This window comes from Xyrauchen texanus, chromosome 2 (assembly GCF_025860055.1).
Source record: "Xyrauchen texanus isolate HMW12.3.18 chromosome 2, RBS_HiC_50CHRs, whole genome shotgun sequence".
Lineage (NCBI taxonomy): Eukaryota > Metazoa > Chordata > Actinopteri > Cypriniformes > Catostomidae > Xyrauchen > Xyrauchen texanus.
Window position 1 is genome coordinate 43390562 of NC_068277.1, and position 26849 is coordinate 43417410.

The window sequence follows — 26849 nt, forward strand, 5'->3', positions numbered from 1 at the left end:
TAGGCGCGGCCAACACAGGCGGAAGTAGTTCTGCAGGCCTTAGACGGGAGCACCGCGGAGGCGGGCAAAGGTGTGCTGCTACCGAATCCTTGACCGGGGGGGATGGAAGAGTAGCCCCTCTCGGTGGCGCCGTCCACCGAAGCAAGAGAGGTGGAGACATGGGATCGGTTCCTGGCCGAGAGAGGCGCGTTCCACGATTTAGAGAGCTCGGCGTGGAGTTCCGGCAGGAAGGGAGCGGCCCGGGCCGCGGGCGCCAAGCGGCGACGGCTCTGAAGAAAGCAGCCATCGAGTCTGTTGGGAGCCTGCTCAGAGGGCGGTGACCACTCGAGCCCGAGGCGGTCGACGGCCTGTGTGAGGAGGCGCGTTAGTTCTTCCTTGACTCTGGCGCGGGTCCTGCTGGATTCCTGGGCCGAGGAGGAGGCTTGGGAGCCTGACCGCTCCTCGCTGTCCGAAGCCATGATGGAACAGCAGCCCTTATCCTCCGCCTCATCATCCGAGATGGCAACAGTGCGGCCGCTCGGCGGCAACTGTGCGTCCCGGGGGGGCGGGGAGGGTGAAAGCGAGGCTCGAGGGAGAGGCTCCGGCGAGGTAGTCGCTTCTAACACCGGTTCCGGCAGCCTTTGGGAGCGGCGCTTCTTTCTGCGCGGCGAAACGAAAGGCGGCGCGGCGGCTTCGGTTTTGAGTGCTTCGAGTCGAGCCCGCAGGGTCGACATCGGAAGCTCCTCGCAGAGGTCGCATCCGCTGTCAGCGAGGGCGAGCTCTGCATGTTCCAGTCCCAGGCAGAGAGCGCATATGAGGTGGCGGTCTCCGGCGCTGAGAGGGGCGCGGCATGAGGCGCAGGTGGTGCGAGGCATCTTTAAAAAGACGCTCGTTGCTCTTTTTGTGAAGTTCGCTGAGGAACTAGCTTGCTCTAAAAAGGATACGTCACCGGATGGCGTAGCTCGCAGGACGGCTGAAGGTGGCGAAGACGGCCGGCTTCTTCGAGCGCTGTCCACGCTTGCTAGATGCCCCTCGAACGGCGACGCGGCTTCTGCAGTTCAGAGATGCGAAGAGCTTCGCTGAATAGATGAAAATCAGGGTTCCAGCCTACGAACTTACGCTTATATGCACTCTAGCCACGCCCATTTTGGCGGGCTTTGATACAGTGACGGCGCGGGCGCCTGTCATTGGACGCAAGTTCACTCAAGTTCGTCTATAGGCTGCAGCAGTTGCCGCAGAGCAACCTATGAGCTCGCTAGCTAGCCCGCTCAAGGTATGCAGTTGCTGCACTGCGTTGACAATGGATACAAAATTAAGGATAATTTTTTGGCTTCAATATCTCAGAAAAGATGAATCTTTCCCGTAGCGTAAGCTAGCTTACGCAATACGAGAGAACCTCTCGTAAGAGAACCAGAACGTTAGGGTGTACAGACTAATTGAAAAATATATCATGAGCCTGTTTGTTTATATATTTTATTATTAAAATATTTACTTAAATTTGGTGAATCTTTAGTTGTCTTAAAATTTGCATGTTCGCAAATATTTAAAGCAGCAAATTATGTTTCATATGTGTACAGGGGACATTTAAGGTATAATACAGCTGTAAAGTACCCAACACATTTAATATCTAAATCAAACATAAATGCTGTTTTTCAGGATGTTTATGTCATTTCTGATTTTAAGTGGTACATTTTTTAGTTGAATGCAGAAAGCTGATTTACTGTGGATTAGGTAGATTTTCTCAGATATCAGGTTAAAACAAGAAATAATGATTACATCTTTAAAGTACACAATATAAAGGATACATATAAAAATCGGTGTACTTTTCATCTATGAACAATATCTAACCACCGGGTATAATTTTCCTGTTTAACTTATTTGTGCCCTCATTGTCTAATTAAACACCACTGACTCAATGTTATTTTATCATTTACTGTGTCTGTTACACAGCGCGTGACAGTTTCTTCTCAATGCAACTTTCAAGGAGCTGAAACGGAAAAGCGGAGTAGAAAGGTGAGGAAAAACTACCACGGATTTGATTTATCTTTCTTCATATTTAACCTGAGTTGCATTACCGGCATAGCATTGTATGATATGAGTGCTGCGGTCGCTCTGTTATGTCACAGCATCACCTACCTTGCTTTCTAAACTGAACGTTATACAATGAAGGGAACAGATCGCGCGTGAGGTGGCGAGGATACAGATGCAACAGTATATCACACTCTTTAATTTAGCATCGTGATCAAGAAAGACATTTTGTATTCGCTAGTATAGCGGCGGTACGTACATGCTTTGGTTTAATCTGTGTGAAGCATTCATAGGCTGCGTACAGGTCTATCTGAAGATGTAAGGGATCTAAATTTGCGGCAATGAGGGAAAAGGACGCCTGCGGGAGGATAGCAAAGATAGTCGATCTGTGCGTTTTTAGAGCAATCTGAGAAACACTGACATTGAAGTCGCATGGGGCTATTTTGTTCTCTACGAGCGGGTAAGAAGGTTACCTGTTTGTTGTGGCCATGTCAATAGAGCTATAACTGATGATTCATCACTACTATCATTTTATCAATTCAAATATATGCTGGGCTAATTCGTGATAACATGTATGCGTGTTTTTAGAGTTTTAATGTTGTGAGAATAGGCTACATAAACCTATTTATAAACACCAATAATTTATAAACATAAACATTGGACTGTTTGTTTACTTGTTTAATATGTTGTTTGATTTTGTTTTGTTAATTTCTTACCTTTTACCAAAAAAATGTTTCCCCTATCCCTATATAACTAATATAGCCTAATAATGTAAGCTATTATATGACAACCATCTAAACTGAATCATTCCTTTACTTTCAGATAAAAAAAAAAAAAAAGTACTTAACTACCTTTTAAGGTAAAACGGGCATCTTGTTTGGGGTACGTATTTGTATGACTTTCTTCTGCCGATCAAAAATGAAGATTTTTAGACCAATATTTCAGCTTGGTAGGTCCTTACAATGCAAGTGAATGGGTACCAACATTTTGAAACTCCAAAAAGCACATGCAAGCAGCATAAAAGTAATCCATAAGACTCTAGTGGTTAAATTCATGTCTTCAGATGCGATTTGATAGTGCTTGTTCTTGGTTCACTCATGGATACGCTGTTGTCTGCGGTCTCAGAGCAGTTCATGGAGCCTGCAGGTTCGGGTCAGTAGGACTTTGGGTTCGGGTTTGTAATTTATGAAAAATATACAGGCTTATTTCGGCTATGTGCCTTCCCTCACACAGATACGCGCGAACGGATGAGTTAGGGGCCATTCACACCAAACATGTTTTTGCATGCATCTGCTCTGTTATTTCCATAATTTTCCTATGTAAACATGCTGGACGAACGTCCATACCTTCAGCACCACGTCCTGCTGTTTCTTCAGTGTCTCACTGGACTGTGTCCATTTTAAAAGAACTTCAGGTTTAAACACCACATGTCGATACACTTGCATTCTGTTTCATTCGTTGCACTGCGTCTAGATTGTTTTAGTGCAGGTGTCACAAATACAAGATCAGGTTGCAAAGAGGTGACTGTTACAATGTTTAACATTATTCCAGATTGTTCTGCACCAAGCAAAGTTTCAGCGCTTGATAAACGGCAATGTTGGCAGGTGCGAAGAGAACAACCCCGTGCAGCATGGGACTCAACTGGTGGTGGTGGGGTGGTGGAGGTTGCCGTTTTAGCACACTGAAACAGCAGTGATAGATTGTTAGCTGACTTATAAAGCAATGGCTTACATGTGATTGGCTAGGAATTACCCAGCTAATGGTGCGATGATGTACAGCTGCTTTCTTCCCACTAGAACTATGCTGCACTTACATCTCCAGGTGAAAGTAAAGTAAATAAGACAGAAATACTGTATATTTCAATTGTATACAACAATTCCTCAAAGTAATAATCATAATTCTGTATCATATTAAAATTACAAACTGGACAACAATAAATAATTGTTGGGTTATGATATTAATATATAACAACTGAATTCCAAAATGTTACAGTGTGAAGTAGTTTAGCACACAGTGTTCACAAAGAGAAAAAGAAAAAAAAAGTGTTTTGTGGAAATATATTTTGGTAAATATTGCTTTTTATATCAATGTATTGTCAAAAGAAACTGGAAAACATGTATTAAATATCTGTTTAAACATACATTTCATTAAACATTTTGAATGTACTTCGCTACAACTGCTGATAGGATGAATTTAACATTATGATTTAAAATAAATTTTTTAATCAATATTTGTTGAAATGGGGCCCCAGGTTGGTCGGTTGCTTGGAGCCTCAGAAATAGTAAACACGCCCCTGGTTGCCCTTAGTAAGTTGGTCTCTCTTGATTCTGAGTGATTGCACCTGTTCACACACCTGAGAGACCCTGATCCCATGAGATGTTACAACTTCGGCATTATACAAGCAGGGTAAAAAAAAAATCTTATGGTCAAATAACCAGCTTTCTTTCTCTTTCTTTCTAGTTCCAGTTCTCCTCCTGCACTGTCCTCTTGTTTTCACCACTTCAGATATAATCAAGACTTGCAAAAAGTACACCACTCTATGTGAGTACTTTGTTTGAGTTACATGTTATCTCAAAAGCATTTGTAAAATCCTGAATAATTAGGCATATAGTTGCTTTAGGTAGTTTAACATGTTTATGTAAGGCATTAGATTATAAGCTATTGTTCCACTTTGGTATATACAGTGGTGGCCAAAAGTTTAGAATTATGTACAGATTTTGCTCTTATGGGAATAAATTGGTACTTTTACTTACCAAAGTGGCATTCAACTGATCACAATATAGTCAGGACATTATCAACATGAAAAATTACTATTACAATTTGAAAACAATTACTTCAAATAGTTCTCATAAAAAAAAAATCTTCAAAGTGCAGCAATGGAAGCTTTGCAGATCTTTGGCATTCTAGCTTTCAATTTGTCTAGATACTCAGGTGACATTTCACCCCATGCTTCCTGTATCACTTGCCATAAATGTGTCTGTCTTGTCGGGCACTTCTCACTCACCTTACAGTCTAGCTGATCCCACAAAAGCTCAATGGGGTTAAGATCCAAAACACTCTTTTCCAGTTATCTGTTGTCCAATCTCTGTTTTTCTTTACCCACTGTACCCTTTTTTTGTTCTGTTTCAAAAGTGGCTTTTTCTTTGCAATTCTTCCCATAAGGCCTGCACCCCTGTGTCTACTCTTTACTGTAGTACATGAAACTGGTGTTGAACAGGCAGAATTCAATGAAGCTGTCAGCTGAGGACATGTGAGGCATCTATTTCTCAAACTAGAGACTCTGATGTACTTATCCTCTTGTTTAGTTGTACATCTGGGCTTCCACATCTCCTCTGTCCTTGTTAGAGCCTGTTCTCCTTTGTCTTTGAAGACTGTAGTTTACACCTTTGTATGAATCTTCAGTTTTTTGTCAATTTCAAGCATTGTATAGCCTTCATTCCTCAAACAATGATTGACTGACGAGTTTCTAGAGAAAGCAGTTTCTTTTTTGCCATTATTTACCTAATATTGACCTTAAGATATGCCAGCCTATTGCATACTGTGGCAACTCAAAAACAAAGACAATGTTAAGCTTCATTTAATGAACCAAATAGCGTTCAGCTGTGTTTGATATAATGGCAAGTGATTTTCTAGTACCAAATTTGCAATTTAGCATGATTACTCAATGACAAGGTGTTTGAGTGATGCTGCTGGAAATGGGGCCTGTCTAGATATGATCACAAATGACTTTTTATTTCAAATAGTGATGGTGCTGTTTTTATATCAGTAAGGTCCTGACTATACTTTGTGATCAGTTGAATGCCACTTTGGTGAATTAAAGCACAAATCTCCTTCCAAAACAACAAAATCTGTACATTATTCCAAATTTTTGGACACCAGTGTATGTTGTCTAAAATGTAGCTGCAGTTAAAGAAAAAACTGTGCTGGGGTTAACTGTTTGTTATAGCCCAGGGAACTTGCCAGAACAAGAAAGTTTTAATTGCACTTTCATATTTTCATAGTTATGACCACATGGTGTTCTGTAACATGTTGAGTATGGTCAAATTTGATAGCAAGAAGTTATTTAGTGAATGAATCATTAGTAGCCTGGCCATAAACTAAATAGCCTTGACTTTGATGTCATCAGTGCAAGGTGCAGACAATTGAGATTCTGTGCTTTCCACTTGAATTAACCATTTTAAAAGCAAGCAGCAGCCCTCTAACACTTTATAATTATTTAATTTCCTCAGTTTTTGTGAAGTACACACAGAATGAGAATATATCTGGAACTGTGCTTATGTACAGTAGTCAGACACAAGTTTATATGTTTTAAACATGCTAACTGTATCTGTGTGCATACATGCCTTCTGAACTGAGGTGACACGAATGAAGATGCCACTGTGATAATTGATAAGCAGCGCATGTGATCATATTTGTAGCCCTTTTGCACATCATGTTACTTCCTTTCTCTCACTTTGAAATCTCTTTCACAATCTTGCAGATGAGAAAATCACCCTTCTTTGCAAAAAAGAGAAGGTCAAACTTGAAAGCTGCTTAGTGAACCGTTTAAGATGTTACTATAGAAAGGACTGTGGCAGGGAGTACATGTTGATGAAACTGATTTGTTCAGGTAAGGGAATGGCCAGTCTTCATTTTACTATTTAAAATATATCCAAAGTGTTATCTGAAGCTTTATGAAATACCATCCTTCCAGTCTGTGATTTTTTTACTGGTTGTTCATACTTTTCAAACACATCTCTACAAGTAACACTATAGTCATATAAAAAGGTACACAATAGAGGCTTCACAGGCTTGTAATGTTGATGCCAGTTTTATCCTGAGGAATAAACAAACAAACTGAACGGCAGGCAGCTAGTTGGGGGTCGAGACAGAAACCATGGCAACATGCCTCCAAGTTGTGATTCAACTGGGCTATCTTGACACTGAGTTGATTAAGCTGTGTTGGTTTAAAGTGAGCATATTTTTCTTCTCACATTGTCTGTAAGGTTGAATCAGCCGAAAGTCACAGCACAAACACACAGTAAATTACCAGTCCGAGTGCCAGAGATCTCATTTAAGTAGGATTTCCACTCCAAGTGGCAGATATGTCATTTAAGTAGGATTTCAAATGTGTTTTCACACACATATTTGACTGAGAGCAATACCATTACTTGTTCCTGCTAGTTACATAAAGCCAGGTTGCCTGCCAACAAGGATTATTCTCTACGCAGACTAGAGCAAACAAATCCAATAAGAAATTAGTTTTTCTAGTCCATTCAATATAATAATCCTTTTTCCTGAATGTTAGTACATGCCCAAGGGGTCCAGACTGTTTGAAAAAGCCCTGCAGGTACTTCTATTCCTTGCCATTTTTTAATCAGAATCTCATCTTTTGTAATTGCTATAATTATTATATGAGACCACCATTGTGAAACCTAAGACTTTGTGTGTGATTGTTACCATTCTTTCACTAATATACAAGATTGCCCACTAGTTGGCTGCAGTTCGCATTTAAACATGTTTATAAAGTACAGCCAGTCCCTTCAGCCATGATACGTTTACACCATCTGCTAATTCGGCCTGGCCTTTCGGTAAACTTTTTGCTGACAGATACAATTTAATTCACAAAAGGACTTTAACATGTGATGAAGTAACATTGCAATTTGTTTAACCTCACCATTTATCATCATATCAGTGCACTGACTTTGGAAATTGCATTTCTTTATTATGGCTTGTTAGATTAGGGAATGATATATATATATATATATGCAGTATTGGTTGAAAATGGGTATTTTTATAGATAGGGACTGATGTTCTTTTAAGAGGATAGATAATCCAAAAATGTAATTCTGTTATCATTTACTTACCCTAATATAGTTTACAAGCCTGTGTGAATTTCTTGGATCTGAGGAACATAAAAGAAGATTTTTAGGCAGAATATACGTCTCGGTCAACATTCTTTTTCATTAAACAGAAAAATGCATTGAAGGTGAATTGTGACTGAGGCTTTCATTCTGCTTAACATGTCCTTTTGTGTTTCGCTGAAGAAAGAAATGCATATGGGGCTTGGAATAACATGAGAGCAGGTAAATAAAATATATATACATATTGCATAGATTTTGGGCAAACTATCTCTTTATCCGCACCGACTGAAGAGTACTGAAAAGAGATTGTGACAGAAGTTGTATTGAAATACTGTATAAGCCATTTGCATTGTAATGCCCAGAACCCCCTGCATGAATTAATTAACATAAGCATTTTTGTCATCAGCAGTAAAATAAATTACCATAAGGCAGCAGCAGCAGTGTGGTACAGATAATCACTTTCTTAAAATATTGAAATGTGCCCTGCTGCTTTCCCCAGATATTACTGTAAAATCTCATGTTTAATGCATTCAGAAGCCTGATGATTGCATGCTTGACTGCACATATTTGACTTGTGTTCATAGACCAGGTGAGGGATGCTTGGCCTGAAGCTTTCAAAATATGTACACACAAAGTCTCACTAGTCCACACCTCAATTCACCATGATACATGATACAGTATATTGCTCAAATGTCTAACACTTTAAATGTCATGGTAGCCCTGTGGTTCCTGCAGCCAGTTTTTTTCCAAGATCCTCTCCCAGCCTGCACAGCTGAGGAAAAGAGCAAGAAATAAATAATAAAGTAATACTGATAAAAGACTAGATTGTTTGGTGATCCTTTGATGGAAATGATGTCTGAGTGTATGAGGGCCCTGTATACTTGGGTGATGAAACACTGTTGTTCCTTTCATGACTTTTGTTGTTTAACATATATAATCACGGCTGATGTTGTGCATCAGGAAGCAGTCTGTTTGGATGTGAACTTACAAAATATTTGAACGCTTAACTCGCACTTAAAAATGAAAGAATGTCTTTGCATTATATACACTGGAAAAAGTGATAACCTGCAATTGTTACCTCATGGATCTATTTCTACTCTACCTAACCAATGAAAAATACTTTTGATGGTGTAACCTAATATGTCAGGCTGATTGAGTCATGCTAAATAACATTTTGGAACTGAATAAAACCAGTACATTTAGATGTTACCACATGAAGCACATTTTATGTTACATTACAAGCAAAAAATGTAAAAGAAGTGGCATTTATTTTAAATACATTTTCAAGCAATTTAAAAAGAAATCTAAGAAAAGCCAAGTTAATTATGAGAAAAGGTCTTTTGTTTCCAAATGCCAGATTTTAGAAAAGGAGAGTCAAGTCAGTTTTTGGAAATCGATATAATGCCACAAATGCTGTTGATTGAGCTTAACTTGTATTGAACTTTGAATTTTGTATCTAATGCAATCAGACATTTTTAAGAGAGAATTAAGTGTCCAAAAACATTTCTGGGGCCACTGTACATGTACAATATGTGTTACCCTGTCAATATTGCAGCTGTAATTTGACCAATTAAAAGATTAGTATTGATTAGCCAATGGCCTGCTGCTCTGCCATTTCCTTTCTTCCTGTTGTGACCTTCCATCAGGTGCTGTCACAGCCGGTTAGATTGTATTTAAGTCAGGTTTGTGACGGTGGCTTAAGCCCACTGGAGACACACCTGCTGTGCTTTTAGAAAAGCATGGCACATCATACCACATACTGCATCCTTGGCACAGACAACATCCACCATTTTTGCTAATACAGCCCACTCATAAACTCTCACCCTCCTACATTCATGCCTGAGGGAAGCTAAAATCTGCAGCAGAGAAGACAGTAAGAGAGAAAGATTCAAAGTGGTGGAAAATGTTGCCTTTGTTGTTACATCAGCCCTTTTGATTCATGTGTGGTTGCTTCCCTTCCTGTCAGATGGGTCTGCATGGTGCCATTTGCTGGCTAAATGCTCTGTCTTCAAACTTGGTGCCCTCTAGTATTAACTTTCATGGCTGCTTTCAAGTTCATGCAAATCCCAGATGTAGAGAGGCTTTGTTTTGTTTGTTTTGAGCGCATTAGCATTTTAATTCCAGAGTGAGAACGGAGGCCTCTCCCGCTGCTGCTCTCATAAATGCTTTCAATTAGATGAGCAATGGGCAGTTCTGGGTTTTGGGTTATCAGATTGTGCATTATTACAGCCCTCCCTGAGGAGGTGCACAGACGATGGCATACATCCTTTAGTTGGTTGTGCCTTTTCACAGATGTCTTTGTCATTTGTTTGCCTTATAAAAGTAGTATTCCTCCACAGCACTCCCCTCAACTGATTATAAGGTGCAGTCTATTAAGATAGTTTAAGATAAATTCAAGATACTGATCAATGAGACATCTAAAGAGATACAGAGTTTCACAGGGTCCCTACGGTCATGGAAACCCCGGAAATATCAATGGAGTTTGAAAATTGTGATTTCCAGGGCTGGTAAGGTTATGATCACTGATTTAAAACCTCAAGGAAAAGTCACAGAAATGTATACACACTGTATATATATATACATATTATATATTTTTAATAATCTATATCCAAATGACTGGAAAGTTCATGAAAAAGGTAATGATCAAAAAGGGTGGGAATCTTGGTTTCATATCACCACGATAATATTTCTATTCCTAGCAATCACAAATTTTGTAATAATGAAATGATGAAGCTCTTTATTTTTTTTCAGTCTGAGATATAATCCAAATAAACTTTTCCACCATGGAGATTGTTCTCCCATTAAATTGAATCTAGGCAAAACACTTGGCTTGTAGAAAATCAGATTGACACTATTCTAAATGCACATATGATCTCACAATATACTACATTTTCTGCCATCAAGAAAAAGAGGCAATTTTCTGCATGAATTTTGAAAAATTGATTTCAAGATTGCACCCTATGCAAGCATGACTAACAGTTTCACTCTTCAAAAGAAGCAACCATGCATGAGTTATGAATCCATATACATGAGATATTGAGGTGAGAGAAGTGGGACTTAGCATAATGGAAATGCTTATGAGGTTTTTGCTATTGCTGCTAAATTGTTAGATTGTTATTGCTTTTAGAATCCCTCTACTGCTTCGGGACTAAATCTATTCTTATTTTATAGATCTGTTCACAAAGTTGACACAGAACTTTAAAATTTGGGATGTACCAATGTAAGACATTCCAGATACCGATGGCTAATGTTATTTTTATGTGATGGCGAACATCTGAAATCATGGTCAATAGTGTAAGATTATACTATAAACTAGGGTCAAAAGTACTGGTACTTCGGTACAAAGTCGATACTTAAAAAAGATGTCACAATACCAGTGTTTATGCAGTACCAATACCACGCACTGTCTGAGTGACACAAGACTGCTTTCAACAGCTCTCACACAAATTTGACATATTTAGGAAAAACTGAATGCACAATTAATCTAATCACAATCGTGATAGCTCTTAGTATGACTATTAATCCACAAAAGGATGCAATTTAATGAAATAAGGCATGTGCTGCATGCTTTACAGTGAATGTGTGAAGCCGCTCGTATGCTAAAATCACTGCATTAAGAGCATCACCTGCAAAAAATTGACAGAGCAAAGCGCTTATTCGCTGTGACACGTGTAGTGCCTACAGAATATGTTTAATATAATTCAATTGCAGCATTAAAACAACTGCTAATCTGGAGGTGTGAAGCTACTGTCAAAAACACACAGAAACTGAAAAGTCTACATGTCAAAATAAAAGCTGGATTCAACTTGCGACAGAAATATCTTAGTCCTCTATAGTAAAATGTAATTTTCACAATAATTATGGTTATAATAATTCTGTTTAAGCAATATCTCACCAGCAGGTGTGCTGTTGTGATGTTTTAATTTATACTGTGATACTCTGTTGTGCAGCAAATTATTATTATTGTTTTTGTTGAATTAAACTGCAAAACATGGAATTCTGAAAAAAATACAAATGAAATACACACAATTTGGGGGGGAAAAATTAGAACATTTCTTAGAGCCCAACTTTAAAAAAAATGTAAGAAAAATTTACCTAATTGAAAAACACATGAAGGAAACTAAATTCATTATTTACCCAGATATTATAATTTTTAAAGGGGTAATGACATGAGGAATCAAATTGTTCTTGATCTTTTGACATATAAGAGGTCATTGTACTATTAAACATACTGCAAGTTGTTTAATAGTACAGTACAGAAATAGTAATAGTACAGAACTGAAAACTTCCTCCATAATAGAAAAAGAATGACATCACAAGAACCAAATACATCTGCATATGCAATGACTATTTTTCCATCATTGGCCCCTCCCACACATTCTAAGTTAGTCACACGGATGAAGAGAAGAGAGATGGGCCTGTAATGGGAGATTAATTAAAAGTAGTCTTATACAGGACTGGATTTAAATGTTTTTCTACATAAACATGCACAGACTGACATCTTTGACTGCTTGATAAATATATCGTGCTGCTTTTAAAAGACGTGGTGTCATGTTACATCTCTGAAGAGGAGAAGCTCTGCTGCCCTGCTGTTTTGAGCACAAACGCGTCATGGACGCTTTCTTTCACCCATCTGTGCTATTTTTGATGTTGGTGTATGAAAACATGATGGAATGATAATGGAAACTGGATGTGGATGTATCTTCAGCGTATTCTAGAGTGGATTGTATGTTTGACTAATATGGTACCAGTCATAATACGATTCATGCTTTGCAAAGTAACTGTTATTGAAGGATGGGGCAGTTAAAAACACTTGGGTGGAAGAGTCCTCTCATACTCCAGTAGAAGTATTGTTACTTCCTAAAAAATGTAGTGTGATTAGAGTAAAAGTAGCTGTCCTAAAAACTACTCAAGGAAGAGTAAAAGAGTAGCTCATTTACACGTACTCATGAGTAATTAGTATTGAGTACTGAGTTGTAAAACCTCTTCCCCATTATAATGAACACTGTATGCCAACTTTTAAAATACATCATTTATCTATGATAAACACTACATGAATCTGATTCCAAAAAATAACAGGGTGACTTTATAACAGAAATGAAAAGATTAAAAAGTTATTTTCAATACACCGATCACCATTTTTTTAAATCGTAAAGTATGAAATAATTACATTAAAATCAGTTTATGTGTAGGGTCTAAATTTCCCTTAATACCGATAGAGCATTATTGTTGTGCACAAAACACATTCAAACAATGCAAGGAATGCAAAAAGTGCAAAATAATCAGGATCACTTGGCACATCATATCCTGCACAATAGAGGAGGTAGAGCAGGTATGGGAAATGTTGTTTGGTACAGGGGCTACATCACGCTTAAAAAGGAATAATTCACCCAAAAATTACAAATTACATAATTTACTCACCCTCATGCCATCCTGGATGTGTATTACTTTCATTCTTCTGCAGAACACAAATTAAGATTTTTTAGAAGTATATCTCAGCTCTTTTGGTCCATACAATGAAAGTGAATCATTGCTAAAATATTGAAGCTCCACAAATCAGCATAAAAGTAGTCTAATCCATGTGTCTCCAGTGTTTTAATTCATGTCTTCAGAAGCAATATGATAGATGGTGAGAAACAGATCAATATTGAATTCCTTTTTTACTAATTCTCCTCCCTGCAATCTCAATCTCCACTTTAACTTTCACTTTCTTCTTGTGTTTTTGGTGATTCACTTTCTTCATGCATATCACCACCTGCTGGGCAGAGAGCAGAATTTCTAGCAAAAATTTACTTAAATATTGATGTGTTTCTCACCCACACCTGTCATATAAATTCTGAAGTCATGGAATAAACCACTGGAGTTGTATGTATTAACCCTCTGGTGTCGACGGATGCACAGGCGCGTCCTGCTGGATTTTTTCGTCATTACAACGGAAACAACATAAAATACTCTGTCATTTCGGGGCGTACTGATAAGTGTAAGACATCATTAGAGACTATAAAGGGTCTACTTTTATTTGTGTGTTAAAACAAATATTCTCCTGCAATGTAATCTGTATGAAACAAAGTGATGTACAGTTTCTCCTGGCATAGCTAATTATCTCTAATGTGATCACACCCACCAGCAGAGCGTGCTATTCATATGCTAATGTTCTGAGACGATCAAATGGTAAACGCCCCCGACTGTGCCTTAAAAAAGGTAATTCACTTTTCTGCGTGTTTGGAAGATCACACGATACACAAGTGAGAAAACTCCTGGATAGTGACTAAGAGTTAAAATTTTCCTCAGAAGAAGAGCAAACTACAAATGTTCCGATGAACATTTGTATTTTGAAGAGAGACTTGATGCAGCCGAGGATACAATTAAGTCATTTAGTTTTCATTAGCTGACATGCTATTTTATATAAACATGTACATATTTTACTAGTGGGACTGTTTCCAGATTTGACAGCCAGGATTCAGAGTATTTAAATTTGAAATATGTCCTAATAAGTAAGTTTTAGTTACATTTAAATGCTGTTTCGGCTAAAGCAGGTATTTAGAGTGTATGCTGTATGATATGAATATGATATGTAATATGATATAAAAATAATATGTTTAGATTATATTTTATCTAGTGTTTATGCTGCCTCATTATCATCAAAAAAGCTTGTGTTTACAAATATGTGCTCAGGATAAATTAGTAAAATGCACTTTAAATATGCCCATATTAGAAAATCAGCATATTATAATGATTTCTGAAGGATCATGTGACACTGATGACTGCAGAAATGATGCTGAAAATTCAGCTTTGATCACAAATTGCATTTTACAATATATTCAAATAGAAAACTGTTCTTTTAAATTGTAAAAAGAGTTCACAATATCACTGTTTTATTGTATTTTGGATCAAATAAATGCAGTCTTGTGAGCAGAAGAGACTTCTTTTAAAGTAAAGTCTTTATGTAAAGAAAATGTATAGTCAGATTACCCCTTTAAACTTAAAACTTGATTTTGATCATTAAGTCTTTCTGTCACATTCCTCAGTGATGGGCCCAGGGGAGGGGTCTATGTCTTTGGTCCTGTTGTTTTGTACGAATGAGTGATCAGGATGGTTTTCACATCATTTTGTTGCAAAAACTCTAGGCTACAAGATCCAGTTCTCAAAAGTCTTGTGGACAAATGTTGAGTATGTGTTATATGACCTTATTTCAATTATTTAAAATGTTTGTTTTTTCAAAAACCACGCATAAACGTTATTTTCTCAAAAATACAAACATGTACACACATGTTGCTCACATGTTATTGTAGCCCAGTTTGTGCTGAATACAGTGTTATCAGACTTTAGCCATTAATGTGTTTTTAAGCAACTGAAAAAAGCACAAATATCAAGGCATGTCAACTTCTCCAGGTCCCAAAACACCCTCAGACCCCAGAGGGTTAAGGTTATTCTGCTTTTATGTGCTTTTTGGAGCATTAACATTTTGACACCCCTTCACTTACATTGAATGGACCTACAAAGCATAAATATTCTTCTAAAAACCTTAATTTGTGTTCTTCTGAAGAAAGAAAGTCATAGACAGATGGCATGATGGTGAGTAAATGATAAGAGAATTTGCTTTTTTTTGTGAAATATTTCTTTATTGGGGGGGCCGCATTGTCCTCCTTTTGAGATACAATGTTCAACATTGATTTAGTTCTTGTATCTTTTAAGCCAAGAAATAGTTGTGTTCTCATTCTAATGCATGATGCACAATTTTCTGAAGTTGTGCCTTTATATGACATAGCCTACTAGACTAGCCTGCTCAATTGGGTTACATGTTTACTTCAAGTCCAGCATATTGATGCAAATATGCTTTTTGTCCAACTTCTTAAGGTCACTTTAGACATAAATGACTGTGTTTACATTAAATCCTTATCAAGATGGGCATTGGCGGAATTATAAAGTGTATTTGATGATTTACATGTGAATTCGCATTATCTCTCAAACATTAGCCGTCTGTCAATCAGCGTCCAGCTATAAACGTCAGGAAATAAAAAGTCAATCTTTTAAATTTCATCTAGATCAACCAACCAGTGGTGCTCTTGCTATCGCGATTGATGTAATGAACACCCCCGTTCTAGATGTAGAACATAGGCTAAATATAGAAATCTACTCAAAATTTGATCGATGACATCTATCTTTTTTCAGATAAAAATCAAGATTGTTCTATTGCACAGCCCTATTGACAACATTGCATTAATCTCTCACAGCAGCTCAATAATCTCAGTGATAGTTAAATTACAGGCTACGTTATAGACACACAGAATCTAGTAAGCAGAAATAAGAAATATGTTTTTTTCAAATTAGAGGCAGGATTAATTGCTGATATATGGCTTGAGCAAGTTAAACTTACATGACACAATCAAGCAATTGGCATTTTTCACTGCGAAAAGCCCTTCCAGGTGAGGCCAAGATGTTTAGCTTTAAACTGTGCTTGAGGCATCCTCAAGATCTGCAGCTGTTCATTGTGATTTGATTTGAAGGGAGTCACGAGACTCTCCCTAGCCAATCATGTTAATAGATACAAATAAAATCAGGACAGGGAAGCATTGAACACAGACGGTGGGAAAATAGCGCAGTAAAAGTACAGTTACAGCAGTTAAAATGTACAAGTAATAGTGAAAGTATAACATTTTTAAACTACTTAAAAAAATGCAATTCTTGTAAAAAACTGGTTAATTACAGTAACGGGAATATTTGTAATTCATTACTTTACACCACTGTTCGTGAATATTTCATGGTGCTTACACCGTTTTCATCAGGCACGTCAGTTGATGTGACAGCATGCAATGGCTTGAGGCTGTCTACACCAGGCGTGTCGACACAAATTTCTAAACCGTTAATTTGTGTTGTTAGTTGTAGTAGTGCCACCGTGTGCAGTGCAAAATTAAACAGGACATCTGTTTACTGTCAATGCAACACGTTGCGCCGCAACGGATGTTTCTATGGTAGACAACATAATTGAATATAATGGGATCTATTGCTTTGATGCGACTCTCGCGTCTGATGTTTAAAGGCTGTGAGTGTTAACAGTTATGCTTGAGATGAAGAGTTAAATATATTCAGATGCAATATGTTAGATGTGCATTATGTGTAAACCCTGACATTTAGCTTTAGACTGGGTGCAAAATGATAATTTACTGTATTAATAAATTATGACTGTTTTAATGCAAAAAAACCCTTTACTAGCATTATTAGTATACATAATTATCAAGATAATAAATTATAAAAAAGTGTATTTCATGACCCCTTTAAATAAGCCAAGAATCACATCATCCATTGTTGCTGTGGTATCTAGAAACATGAACTTTTACTGGTATTTGTATCGATTACTGAAATTTTGGTATCATGACAATTACGCAGAGTGCCACTATCGTCTGATGGGGGATTGTCCTGGGGTATGAGGCGATTGTTTGACTGGGACAGTGTCCCGTGACTGCTATCGTCATTGAATAATGTATTATGTGTGAGAAAGGGCAGCTGGTGGACTTTTTGGTGCCCTCCTAGGTCAAGATGATGCCACCTTAGGGGGTTTGTGCCCTACGTAATCTGCATATAGGGAGGGTCACCGTGATTTTGCCAAGATGTGTTCCTTGATCAGTCGTGTCAGCCCTACTATAAAATTTTACATTGTTTTTTTTTTTTTTTAGTTTAGTCATTTTGAAACCTGATGTATTAAAGGAGTCCAGATATTTTGTTTGTAAAACAAAACAAAAATTAGCCCTGGGTTATTATATACTTCCAATATTGACCTAACCAGAGCAATACCGATTAAGTAAAAACCTACTAATATTTTTTAATACAATATCATCAATTAATTTACATTAAATGTAATGTCCCCAATTTTTTGCTCTATGAATATATAATGTGCTTACAGAATTTCTTTAACAGCTGCAGTTCCAGTATTCAGCATTACTCAACAGCAGCACAATGAAGCCAGCCTGCAGTGATTTCCATCTGTGCCTAGCAGTCCATATTATCCCATATCTTTGTCCCTGCTTTTTAGGTGATCTTTATTTGGGTTAAAAAAGGGAGATGGGTGTATTCTTGTTGATTGACTCAGGCAAACAGAAGTTGTTCATGAGTGCCATTTCAACTAGATTAAGCCACTGGGCCAATGTCTCATCCCATGGGCTCAGTCTACCAACCATGACAGTGAAAGTGGGATCAAAGCAGCCAAATCCTGTGGAAATGGGTCCCGCTATTGCATCCCCTGACCCACTAAAACCCTTGAAGTCTAGATAATATGGATCTCTGGCATTAATCCCTCCTTAGTATAACTTGCTTGGGATATATGTTATCCAAAGCTCCAAGGTTTATGACCTCTGTGCCTTCAAATCTGGGTTAAATGACATAGGAATTGTGCCTTTATATGCCTGCCCTTCCACAGCATGAAACTGTCTTAGAGAAGAGAATTCAGGGAAGCACTGTCATTTCATTTTGAAATTCAATCCCTGTTAAATTCACCTATGTTTGAAATAAGAAGTCTCAGTTTGAGTTGAGTTGCACTGGATATTTACATGCATAAATATCTTACTGGAAGAGCCACTAAAGGGGGTCGCACACCAGATGCGTCTGGCGGATGACGCGGCTCGCTCTAAAATTTGAAATAATTGTTTCCTATAAATATACGCACACACAGCATTCCAGCTCCTTTTATACCCGTATGTCCGGGAGAGTGGCATGCGAATTCCACTCGCCAATTCTCATTGGCCCTTTTTTTGTCACAGACCTTGGAAATCTGTCTGTGAACTAAAAATCCAACCAAAAATCATGTAGTGAGATTGCAGCTTAACCTGCAAACTCATCAACATCACTTTGTTCATTCTTGAAGAAGTGCAAAGTCCTGTGTGCAGCGTGGCGCTTCTTGTCTGATGTGTGACTGGCTTAACGCATTTTCAATATGCTCTACAACCTACAAAGATAGGTTAGAATATGGAACATATAGGAGAGACTGGGGCTATATCCACACAAATCTGTGTGTATTTTTAGTTTCCTAACGTCATTGTTTTCTATAGTGTGATGAGGAGGGTGGGGCCAGGTCGTGAGGACACACGGTCAGCCCTGAATCAGGCTAATCAGCCAGAGGGGGATAAAGATGAACTGGAGGCGCCAGTTCGAGAGAGAGAGATGCACTCGGCCGCATTGTATTTGTGTCTTTGTTTATGTTTGTTTTAAGTTAAGATTATCATTAAACCTTTATGTTGACTGTTCAGCCAGTTACTGCCTCCTTTGCCCATCCATTTACTGTAACACAAAGTAAGCAGTATTGGAGAGCGTTTTCAAAACACTCATATTTTGGTGGAGGAAAATGCCATTCTAGTGTGGATGAGCGTTGAAAATGTAGTGAAATCAATGCGTCTTCAAATGGAAATGTGGACGTGGTGTTATTACCAAAGAACACATATTGACCTTTTGTGAATATTGGGGTCTTTGTTACTATATATATGGAATGAGTTTTCACAATAGAAACTTGCCATTACTGAGTTAATGAAGGCATGATGTGGAAATGCTTAAAAGTGGGTGAATTTTTATTTATTTCAGGAGAGGTAGACATGAGAGTGGATAGTTGAACTCATGAAAATCAAAGTCTTTTTGGATTAGACAGTTGAGCGGGTAGGTTTTGACAGTGACTTGCTGCACTCTCTCTCTCTATTTACCAAATCTGTCTGACAGTTCCCATGACAGCCCGGCAGACTGAGGCTGCTGTCTTTACCTCAGACACACAGCCTAAGCAAAAATAAAATTAAAATAATATACTGGTTCTGTTGTGCAATAGTCAGAGCAAAACAGCTGAAGGAAACTACATCAATCCTGTGTAGGTAATGAGCTTCTCTGAGTGCCAGATGTTTCAAATGGTTTCTAATGTTTGTTTGTTTGTTGTTGTTGTTTTTTATATTTTTTCATCTGTAAATGTACTGTATATACAATTGTTTATACTACTATTGATGACACATTTTTCAATGTTAAATTGCTTTTACTTATCCTATCTTAAAATGCAGAGGTTGATTCTGTGGTGAAAACATTGCTCTGTTTTTGGTCATTCAGACCAACCCAACATAACAACATTGGCTCAACCAATGGTGTGAGTGCAGGGTGGGACCATCTGTTGAGTGTTAGGCAAACATATTTTAAAACTGGAATAATCTGTGATTTATTGAACTTTGACAATTAAAATTAATTTCTTATGTGAACCATTCTAAAGTCAGCAGATGGGGTGCTTTTTATGGCAGGACTGGGTTCTTTATGATTTTACCTCTGATGTCTTCCTGAGAAAGGTTACACACTTTATACCATGGTCTATTCGAATGCTTGATTCTGATTGGCTGGAATGTGTGCGTTAAAACCGTTTAATGTACAGGTAGTTCCAGTCAGTTTAAAAACATCCTATATAAATGCGTCTACTCTGCTGTTCTCCTTAATGAGACATTGCGAGAGATTTAAAAGTAACAGTCAGTATCTGGTGTGGCCACCAGGTGCATTAAATACTGCAGTGCATCTCCTCCTTCAGGATTGCACCAGATTTTCCAGTTCTTGCTGTGAGATGTTACCCCACTCTTCCACCAAGGCAAGTTCACAGACATTTTATGGGGGGAATGGCCCTAGCCTTCAACCTCCGATCAAACAGGTCCCATACATGCTCAATTGGATTGAGATCTGGGCTCTTCGCTGGCCATGGCAGAACACTGACATTCCTGTCTTGCAGGAAATTACGCACCGAATGAGCAGTATGGCTGGTGCCATTGTCATGCTGGAGGGTAATTTCAGGATGAGCCTGCAGGAAGAGTACCACATGAGGGAGGAGGATGTCTTCCCTGTAATGCACAGCGTTGAAATTGCCTGCAATGACAACAAGATCAGTCCGATGAAGCTGTGACACACGTCCCAGACCATGACGGACCCTCCTCCTCCAAATCGATCATGCTCCAGAGTACAGGCCTCGTTGTAATGCTCATTACTTCGACGAAGTCCAACCAGACAAAACCGTGACTCGTCAGTGAAGAGCATTTTTTGCCAGTCCTGTCTGGTCCAGTGAAGGTGGGTTTGTGCCCATAGGTGATGTTGTTGCCAGTAATGTCTGGTAAGGACCTGCCTTACAACAGGCCTACAAGCCCTCAGTCCAGCCTCTCTCAGCCTATTGCGGACATTCTGAGCGCTGATGGAGGGATTGTGCATTCCTGGTGTAACTCGGGCAGTTGTTGTTGCCATCCTGTGCCTGTCCCGTAGGTGTGATATTTGGATGTGCCGATAATGTGCAGGTGTTGTTACATGTGGTCTGCCACTGCAAGGATGGTCAGCTGTCCTTCCTTTTAGTGCTGCCTGAGGTGTCTCGCAGTACAGACATTGCAATTTATTGCCCTGACATCTGCAGTCCTCATGCATCCATGCAGCATGCCCAAGGAACGTTCACACAGATGAGCATAGACCCTGGATATCTTTCTTTTGGTGTTTTTCAGAGTCAGTAGAAAGGTCTCTTTAGTGTCTTAAGTTTTTATAACTGTGACCTTAATTGTCTACTGTCTGTAAGCTATTAGTGTCTTAAAGGGGTCATGACATGAGAAACCAAATTTGCCTTGATCTTTTGGTATATAAGAGGTCTTTGTATCATTAAAACGTCCTGCAAGTTTAATATTTTAAGACGTCCTCCCCATTCTAAAGGAATCATTTATTTAATCAAGCTCAAAATACAGCTCGTTCTGGATTCATGGTTAGAAGTGACGTGTCGGTTAGAAGTGACGTAACAGCGTTTGCATATGACCGCCTCCAGCACAACATAACTACGCTATAAGCGCAAGACAACTACGCTCATTTCAGTATCGCCGTGCGCCTCACAAGTGTTCAGTCGATGGACAGCGAGCTCTGACAGAGACTACTTGTGCACAGGAAAATTACGATGCCACACAGATGTGCTGTTCCTGGCTGTGGTCAAACAAAACCTCTGAATAAGCTGCCGAAAGATCCAGACGTCAGGGAAAAATGGATGCAGTTTATTTTTTGCGGACGACCCAGTCACGGCAGTGTTAACTTAAGCGTTTGTTCTGTACATTTTAAGGATGACTGTTTTGAGAACAAATCTCAATATGATGCTGGCTTTGCCAGAAAACTGTTGCTCAAAGATAAGTCCGTGCCGACTATTCTGGGAACAACGACGACGCAAACTGTAAGTAATCTATTTTAAACTTTAAACTACTTTTTAAAGCGCAATTTCATTCATTATGAATAATCACAGTGTTTTTACTTAGTTTACTTGCATATTGTTCTGGCTGGGGGCGTCAATATTTGATACATAGGCACTGACGTTAGCCAATCATAACAGTGGGCGTTAACACTGAAGTCTTAAATGGAAAACGCCCCCAAAACAGACTGTTTGAATCAGAGGATGAGAAACAGGGTGGGAAAAGGTCATAAATCACTAGATTTTAAAAGTTTTTCTTAAAAAAAAATATATTAATACTATAATTGCACCTAAGGGAACATAATAATACAATAAAAAAAACCATGTCATGACCCCTTTAAAGACTTTTCCACAGGTGCATGTTCATAAATTGTTTATGGTTCTGTAAGCCCGTTTATCGGTCCAATGGCGGTCTCCAATAATACGGGTGAAGGTCTCTGCACTTTACTGTCTTTCCTTGTACGCAACACAACAAGATTAAATGAAATACATTTTCTCTTATGTATTACCTCGTTATTTCATCTGACTCCATAAATGAAAAAGGTTTTTAATGATATCTGAGCGTCATTAAAAGTGAGCGAATGTTTGATTATTCTTTTAACTCCTTTAATTATATTTTACACATTTAGATTAAGAAACTATGTCGCTTTGAGGTCGCGTGTTTTTCTCTACACCGCGGGTCTCACCATCACAAGCGGTCAGTATTGGATCATCAAACAGAGATAATTTCTATATACCTGAGATCGGTCACATTCACGCTCACACAATCAAAGATACTTCAGTATAGCCCCATGGAATTGCATACACTTGAATTTAACTTAACGTTTTCTTCAGTAGAGGTCATGGCCACTATTACAGATGTAAGTTGACCAACATAAATTCTCTTGTAATAGCTTTGGATTGGCCATGCGTGGTTTCCCACATACACTTATCTGAAGAAACATCAAATCAAAACAGAGGTAAGACACACCCGAATTTAGATTGGTCAAGCAGCATTTGCTGTTCTAAACGGAAATTCCCCTTTTGTCTTTGCAAACCAAGTACACTTGAATCGATGCCAAATATTAGTTGTCACTAATCTGACGCAGACTTGCGGTAACATACGAATCGTTTAATCTGTTTGGGAAACACAATGTCAGAGTCAGTCAGAATAAAATCAAATGTTGACAATTTATTGACCAGGTAACATAATCAATTCATCAATTCCAATTAGACAGTAATAAGTCAAAGTTAGACATTTTATCAAAACATAAGAAATTCGAATTGCAATCACCTGATATAAATTACACACAGTAAACTGTTTGGATCGTCTGACTACAGAGAACCATGAACAATGTGTCACATCTCCTTAAATACCCAAACCATGAACAAAATGAATTTGGGGCGTGGTTAGGTTTGGAAGTCCTGGGGACATTATTCATTAACATACAAGCAGGGATGGGGACAGACCTCCAGAATTATAAAGCATTTGGCAAAGACCTTATAACTTTGTTGTCATTAAGTTTTACAAACCTGGGAATAAGAGCACTATACCAGACGCACTGAGACATTTTAAATGATTCCAAACATGTTACACTAGTTACATTATTTGTATACATCAGATATAGACTTTTGTGAATGGTCACGTGACGTGCTCATGAACCCTGTCGTACTTGAGTAGAGCTCCGTACATTTGGTCCTTTTTTGCCGATTTTTTGTTTTATTTTAAGTTTAATCAATAATTGTAGTTTGCCAGATGTCACACAATCGAAAACAGCAAGATTTCTCGCCGTCATCTTCTCCGATTAAGAAGAGATCCAAGGCATCGACAGAGACGACCACAAGTGATACGGTTGACAAAATGGGAGTTTTGACGGCGATGCGGAGTGAATTAGGTTCTCACATGTCAGTTGTCCAGTCACTATGCTCTAAACTCGATGTTATCACAGGTGAGATGCGTGAACAAAAGAAAGTAGTCGCGGATCACGATGTGCGATTAGCCGCGCTTGAACAACAGGTGGTAGATTTACAAGACCGCAACAGACGCAGCAATTTGCGTCTGGTTGGATTGCCTGAAGGATCCGAAAAAGACGATCCCATGGGCTTTTTGAAAAGATCGCTGTCGACGTGGCTCCCTTCTCTGGCGGGAAGAGAGATTGAAGTGGAATGAGCACATCGCGTGTATACAAAGGCTACCTCAGATCGCGCTAAACCACGGGTCTTTCTTTTTAAACTTCTGCGATACACGGACAGGGAGCTCATTCTGCGGGCGGCTAGACTGCATGCCCCGGTGAAAACAAGCGATGGAGCAGCGCTGTCCTTCTTTCCAGACTTTTCTCCTATCACTGCAAAAAGAAGAAGTGGGTGATTCTATAATTTAGGGTTCACTGCATGTCCACTGATGTTAAATATATTTATACAATCAAATTTCTTCAAACAAATTGCATTTTATGTGTAAACTTGCTTAATGAAATAACATCACACAGACAATATGTGCAATATATTCTTCATTTTGCTTAAAATGTGCCATTATGGCCCTAAATGTACTGTTTTGTCCATGTCCGATTTCAATGTGAGAAAGTTGAGGGTCCAAAAACATCGATTAAAATCATTAAAATAAATCAATTATTTTTGCAATCGTTTACAAATGTCTTAATATTAAAGGAAAATAATAGTTTCAAATATAAATTATTTATGTAAATACTTAAAATATATTAATTTATTCGTGTCCACAAAATGTTGGTCAACTATGTTACAAACAAAACCTCCCCCAGCAACTCAAAAATGGTTTGTCCCAAGACCATGTGACCAGCACCATGTGATCCCATTTTCCTCTGTGGAGGCCATTTCAAACACACCATGGTGAGTCTCCTCTCAGTTTTTTCAATATTTGATGTAGAAAAGCATATTGTCAATGGCCGTATTATTAACCATCAACTATGTTTTGTACATTGTCATGACTAAAAAGTTTTATTTATTATAATGAAATTTTGTGTTGAATTCTTACATTAACCTGCTCAAAAAAATGCTATGTGGTTAGCTAGGCTAGGTCCACCATTTCTGTTATGGGGAAGAAATATGGAAATTGTCAACTAAGTTATGGTCAACTAAATTACGGTCAACTATCTTTCAACTAAGTTACATCAGTGCTCTATGGCATATCATGATCATTAATTGTTTCTATGTTATTTATATGGACTGAACATGTGTATATATATTATGTATGTAGATATATTATTTTACTTTTAAAAATGATACATTTAAAAAGGTCTCCGCAGCTGAGAGACAGCGGAGATACAGGGCTCGCCGTGATGCAGATCCTGAAAGAACGGCAGTATGTTTGGAGAAGCAGAGAGAGGCATGGCACAGGCTCCGGTCACAAGGAAAGGTTAAGACAGTGGCAGATATGAGTGAGAGAGAGAAAAGAAGAACAATGATGGTGTCAAAGAAATGGTCCCTATGAGAATAACAGCGAAGAAGAAAAAGGAAATAGAGTTAGGAGACATGCTGGAGATGTTTCAAGATCAATTGACCCATTTGAAACCGCACGTATTTAACATCAAAAGTCAATTTTCACATTACCGTGAATTGAGGCTAAATATGTCCAACAACGAATGTTTAATTCACGTTGATTTTTCTGAAAACTATTCATGTAAGCTTTCATCTGAAATACAAGCAATGCACTTCAACCAGAAACAAGCTTCCCTCCACACAGGAGTTCTTTATGTTGGGGGGACAGCAGAGCACATGTGCTTTGGTACAATTTCTTCATCAAAAGAGAAGGGCCCTCCTGCCATATGGGCACATCTGTCCCCCATTCTCGATGAAGTCAAGGCCTCACATCCTTCTATTGAGGTGGTGCATTTCTTTAGTGATGGCCCTACAACACAATATAGGCAGAAGGGAAATTTCTACCTCTTGACCACAGAGCTGGTGAACCGTGGCTTCAAAAGGGGAACATGGAATTTTTTTGAAGCGAGCCATGGGAAAGGTGCTCCCGATGGAGTGGGAGGCCTCCTGAAATGGACGGCTGACAGGCTTGTAAGCCAGGGGCATGATATCGGCTCAGCAGAGGACTTATACAGTGCTTTGGTTGATAGTGGTACTGTACGAGTGTTCTACATCTCTCAAAATCTTGTGAATGAATTCCTCAAGAAGATGCCAAGTTCTCTGCCAGCAGTGCCTTCAACCATGAGAATACATCAGGTGGTCACAGGGTCCTTGGGAAAGCTTCTCTATCAAGATGTAAGTTGCCCTTGTACCACCAGGCAAATGTTTGAGTGCCAGTGTGAAGACACACATGCCTTCAGCTTTGAGGTTCAGCCATCAACCCCTGCACTGCCTCTAGTACACTCAAACAAGGACAATGAAATTCTGTGGAGTCCTCAGATGATTGGACAGTGGTGTGTTGTGACCTATGAGGAGACAATTTACCCTGGCACCATTCAGGAAATCACAGAGACTCATGTGCAGGTGAAGTGCATGAGTAAAGTTGGACGTGCAGTGAACCGCTTTTTCTGCCCCCTGAGAGATGATGTGCTCTGGTACTTGTTTGAAGAGGTTTTCACCAAAAGCAACTTTGCTAATTCAGTTCTTTCTCATGAATAAAATGTTGTCCATGGTTAACAATATGTCCAGTCAACTAGGTTACTTGTGTCAACCGTGTGATTTTCATTGTCACCTAGGTTACACTTAGATTTTTAAAGTTAAAATGGCCAATATTGATGTTTCTGACATTAAGCATTCTACTTATTTGCATAGGTTGGAGTTTACTATAACATCTTTTTTAATTATCAAAAATAACTTTAATGGAGATTTAT

The 26849-nt window shown here is 38.6% G+C and overlaps 1 protein-coding gene across 2 annotated transcripts in view; it reads left to right on the plus strand.

Moving 5' to 3' along the window:
* The first annotated feature begins 2156 nt into the window (after positions 1 to 2156).
* Positions 2157 to 26849, plus strand: part of bean1 (brain expressed, associated with NEDD4, 1) — an 85566-nt gene continuing 60873 nt past the window's right edge. The window contains exons 1-3 of one of the 2 annotated variants that reach the window (XM_052092530.1): positions 2157 to 2467; positions 4468 to 4548; positions 6488 to 6616. In XM_052092530.1, the coding sequence (XP_051948490.1) occupies positions 2440 to 2467; positions 4468 to 4548; positions 6488 to 6616 (238 nt within the window). In that variant the 5' untranslated portion in view covers positions 2157 to 2439. The remainder of the gene's footprint in view (positions 2468 to 4467; positions 4549 to 6487; positions 6617 to 26849) is intronic. The other variant, XM_052092539.1, reaches the window with a different exon arrangement.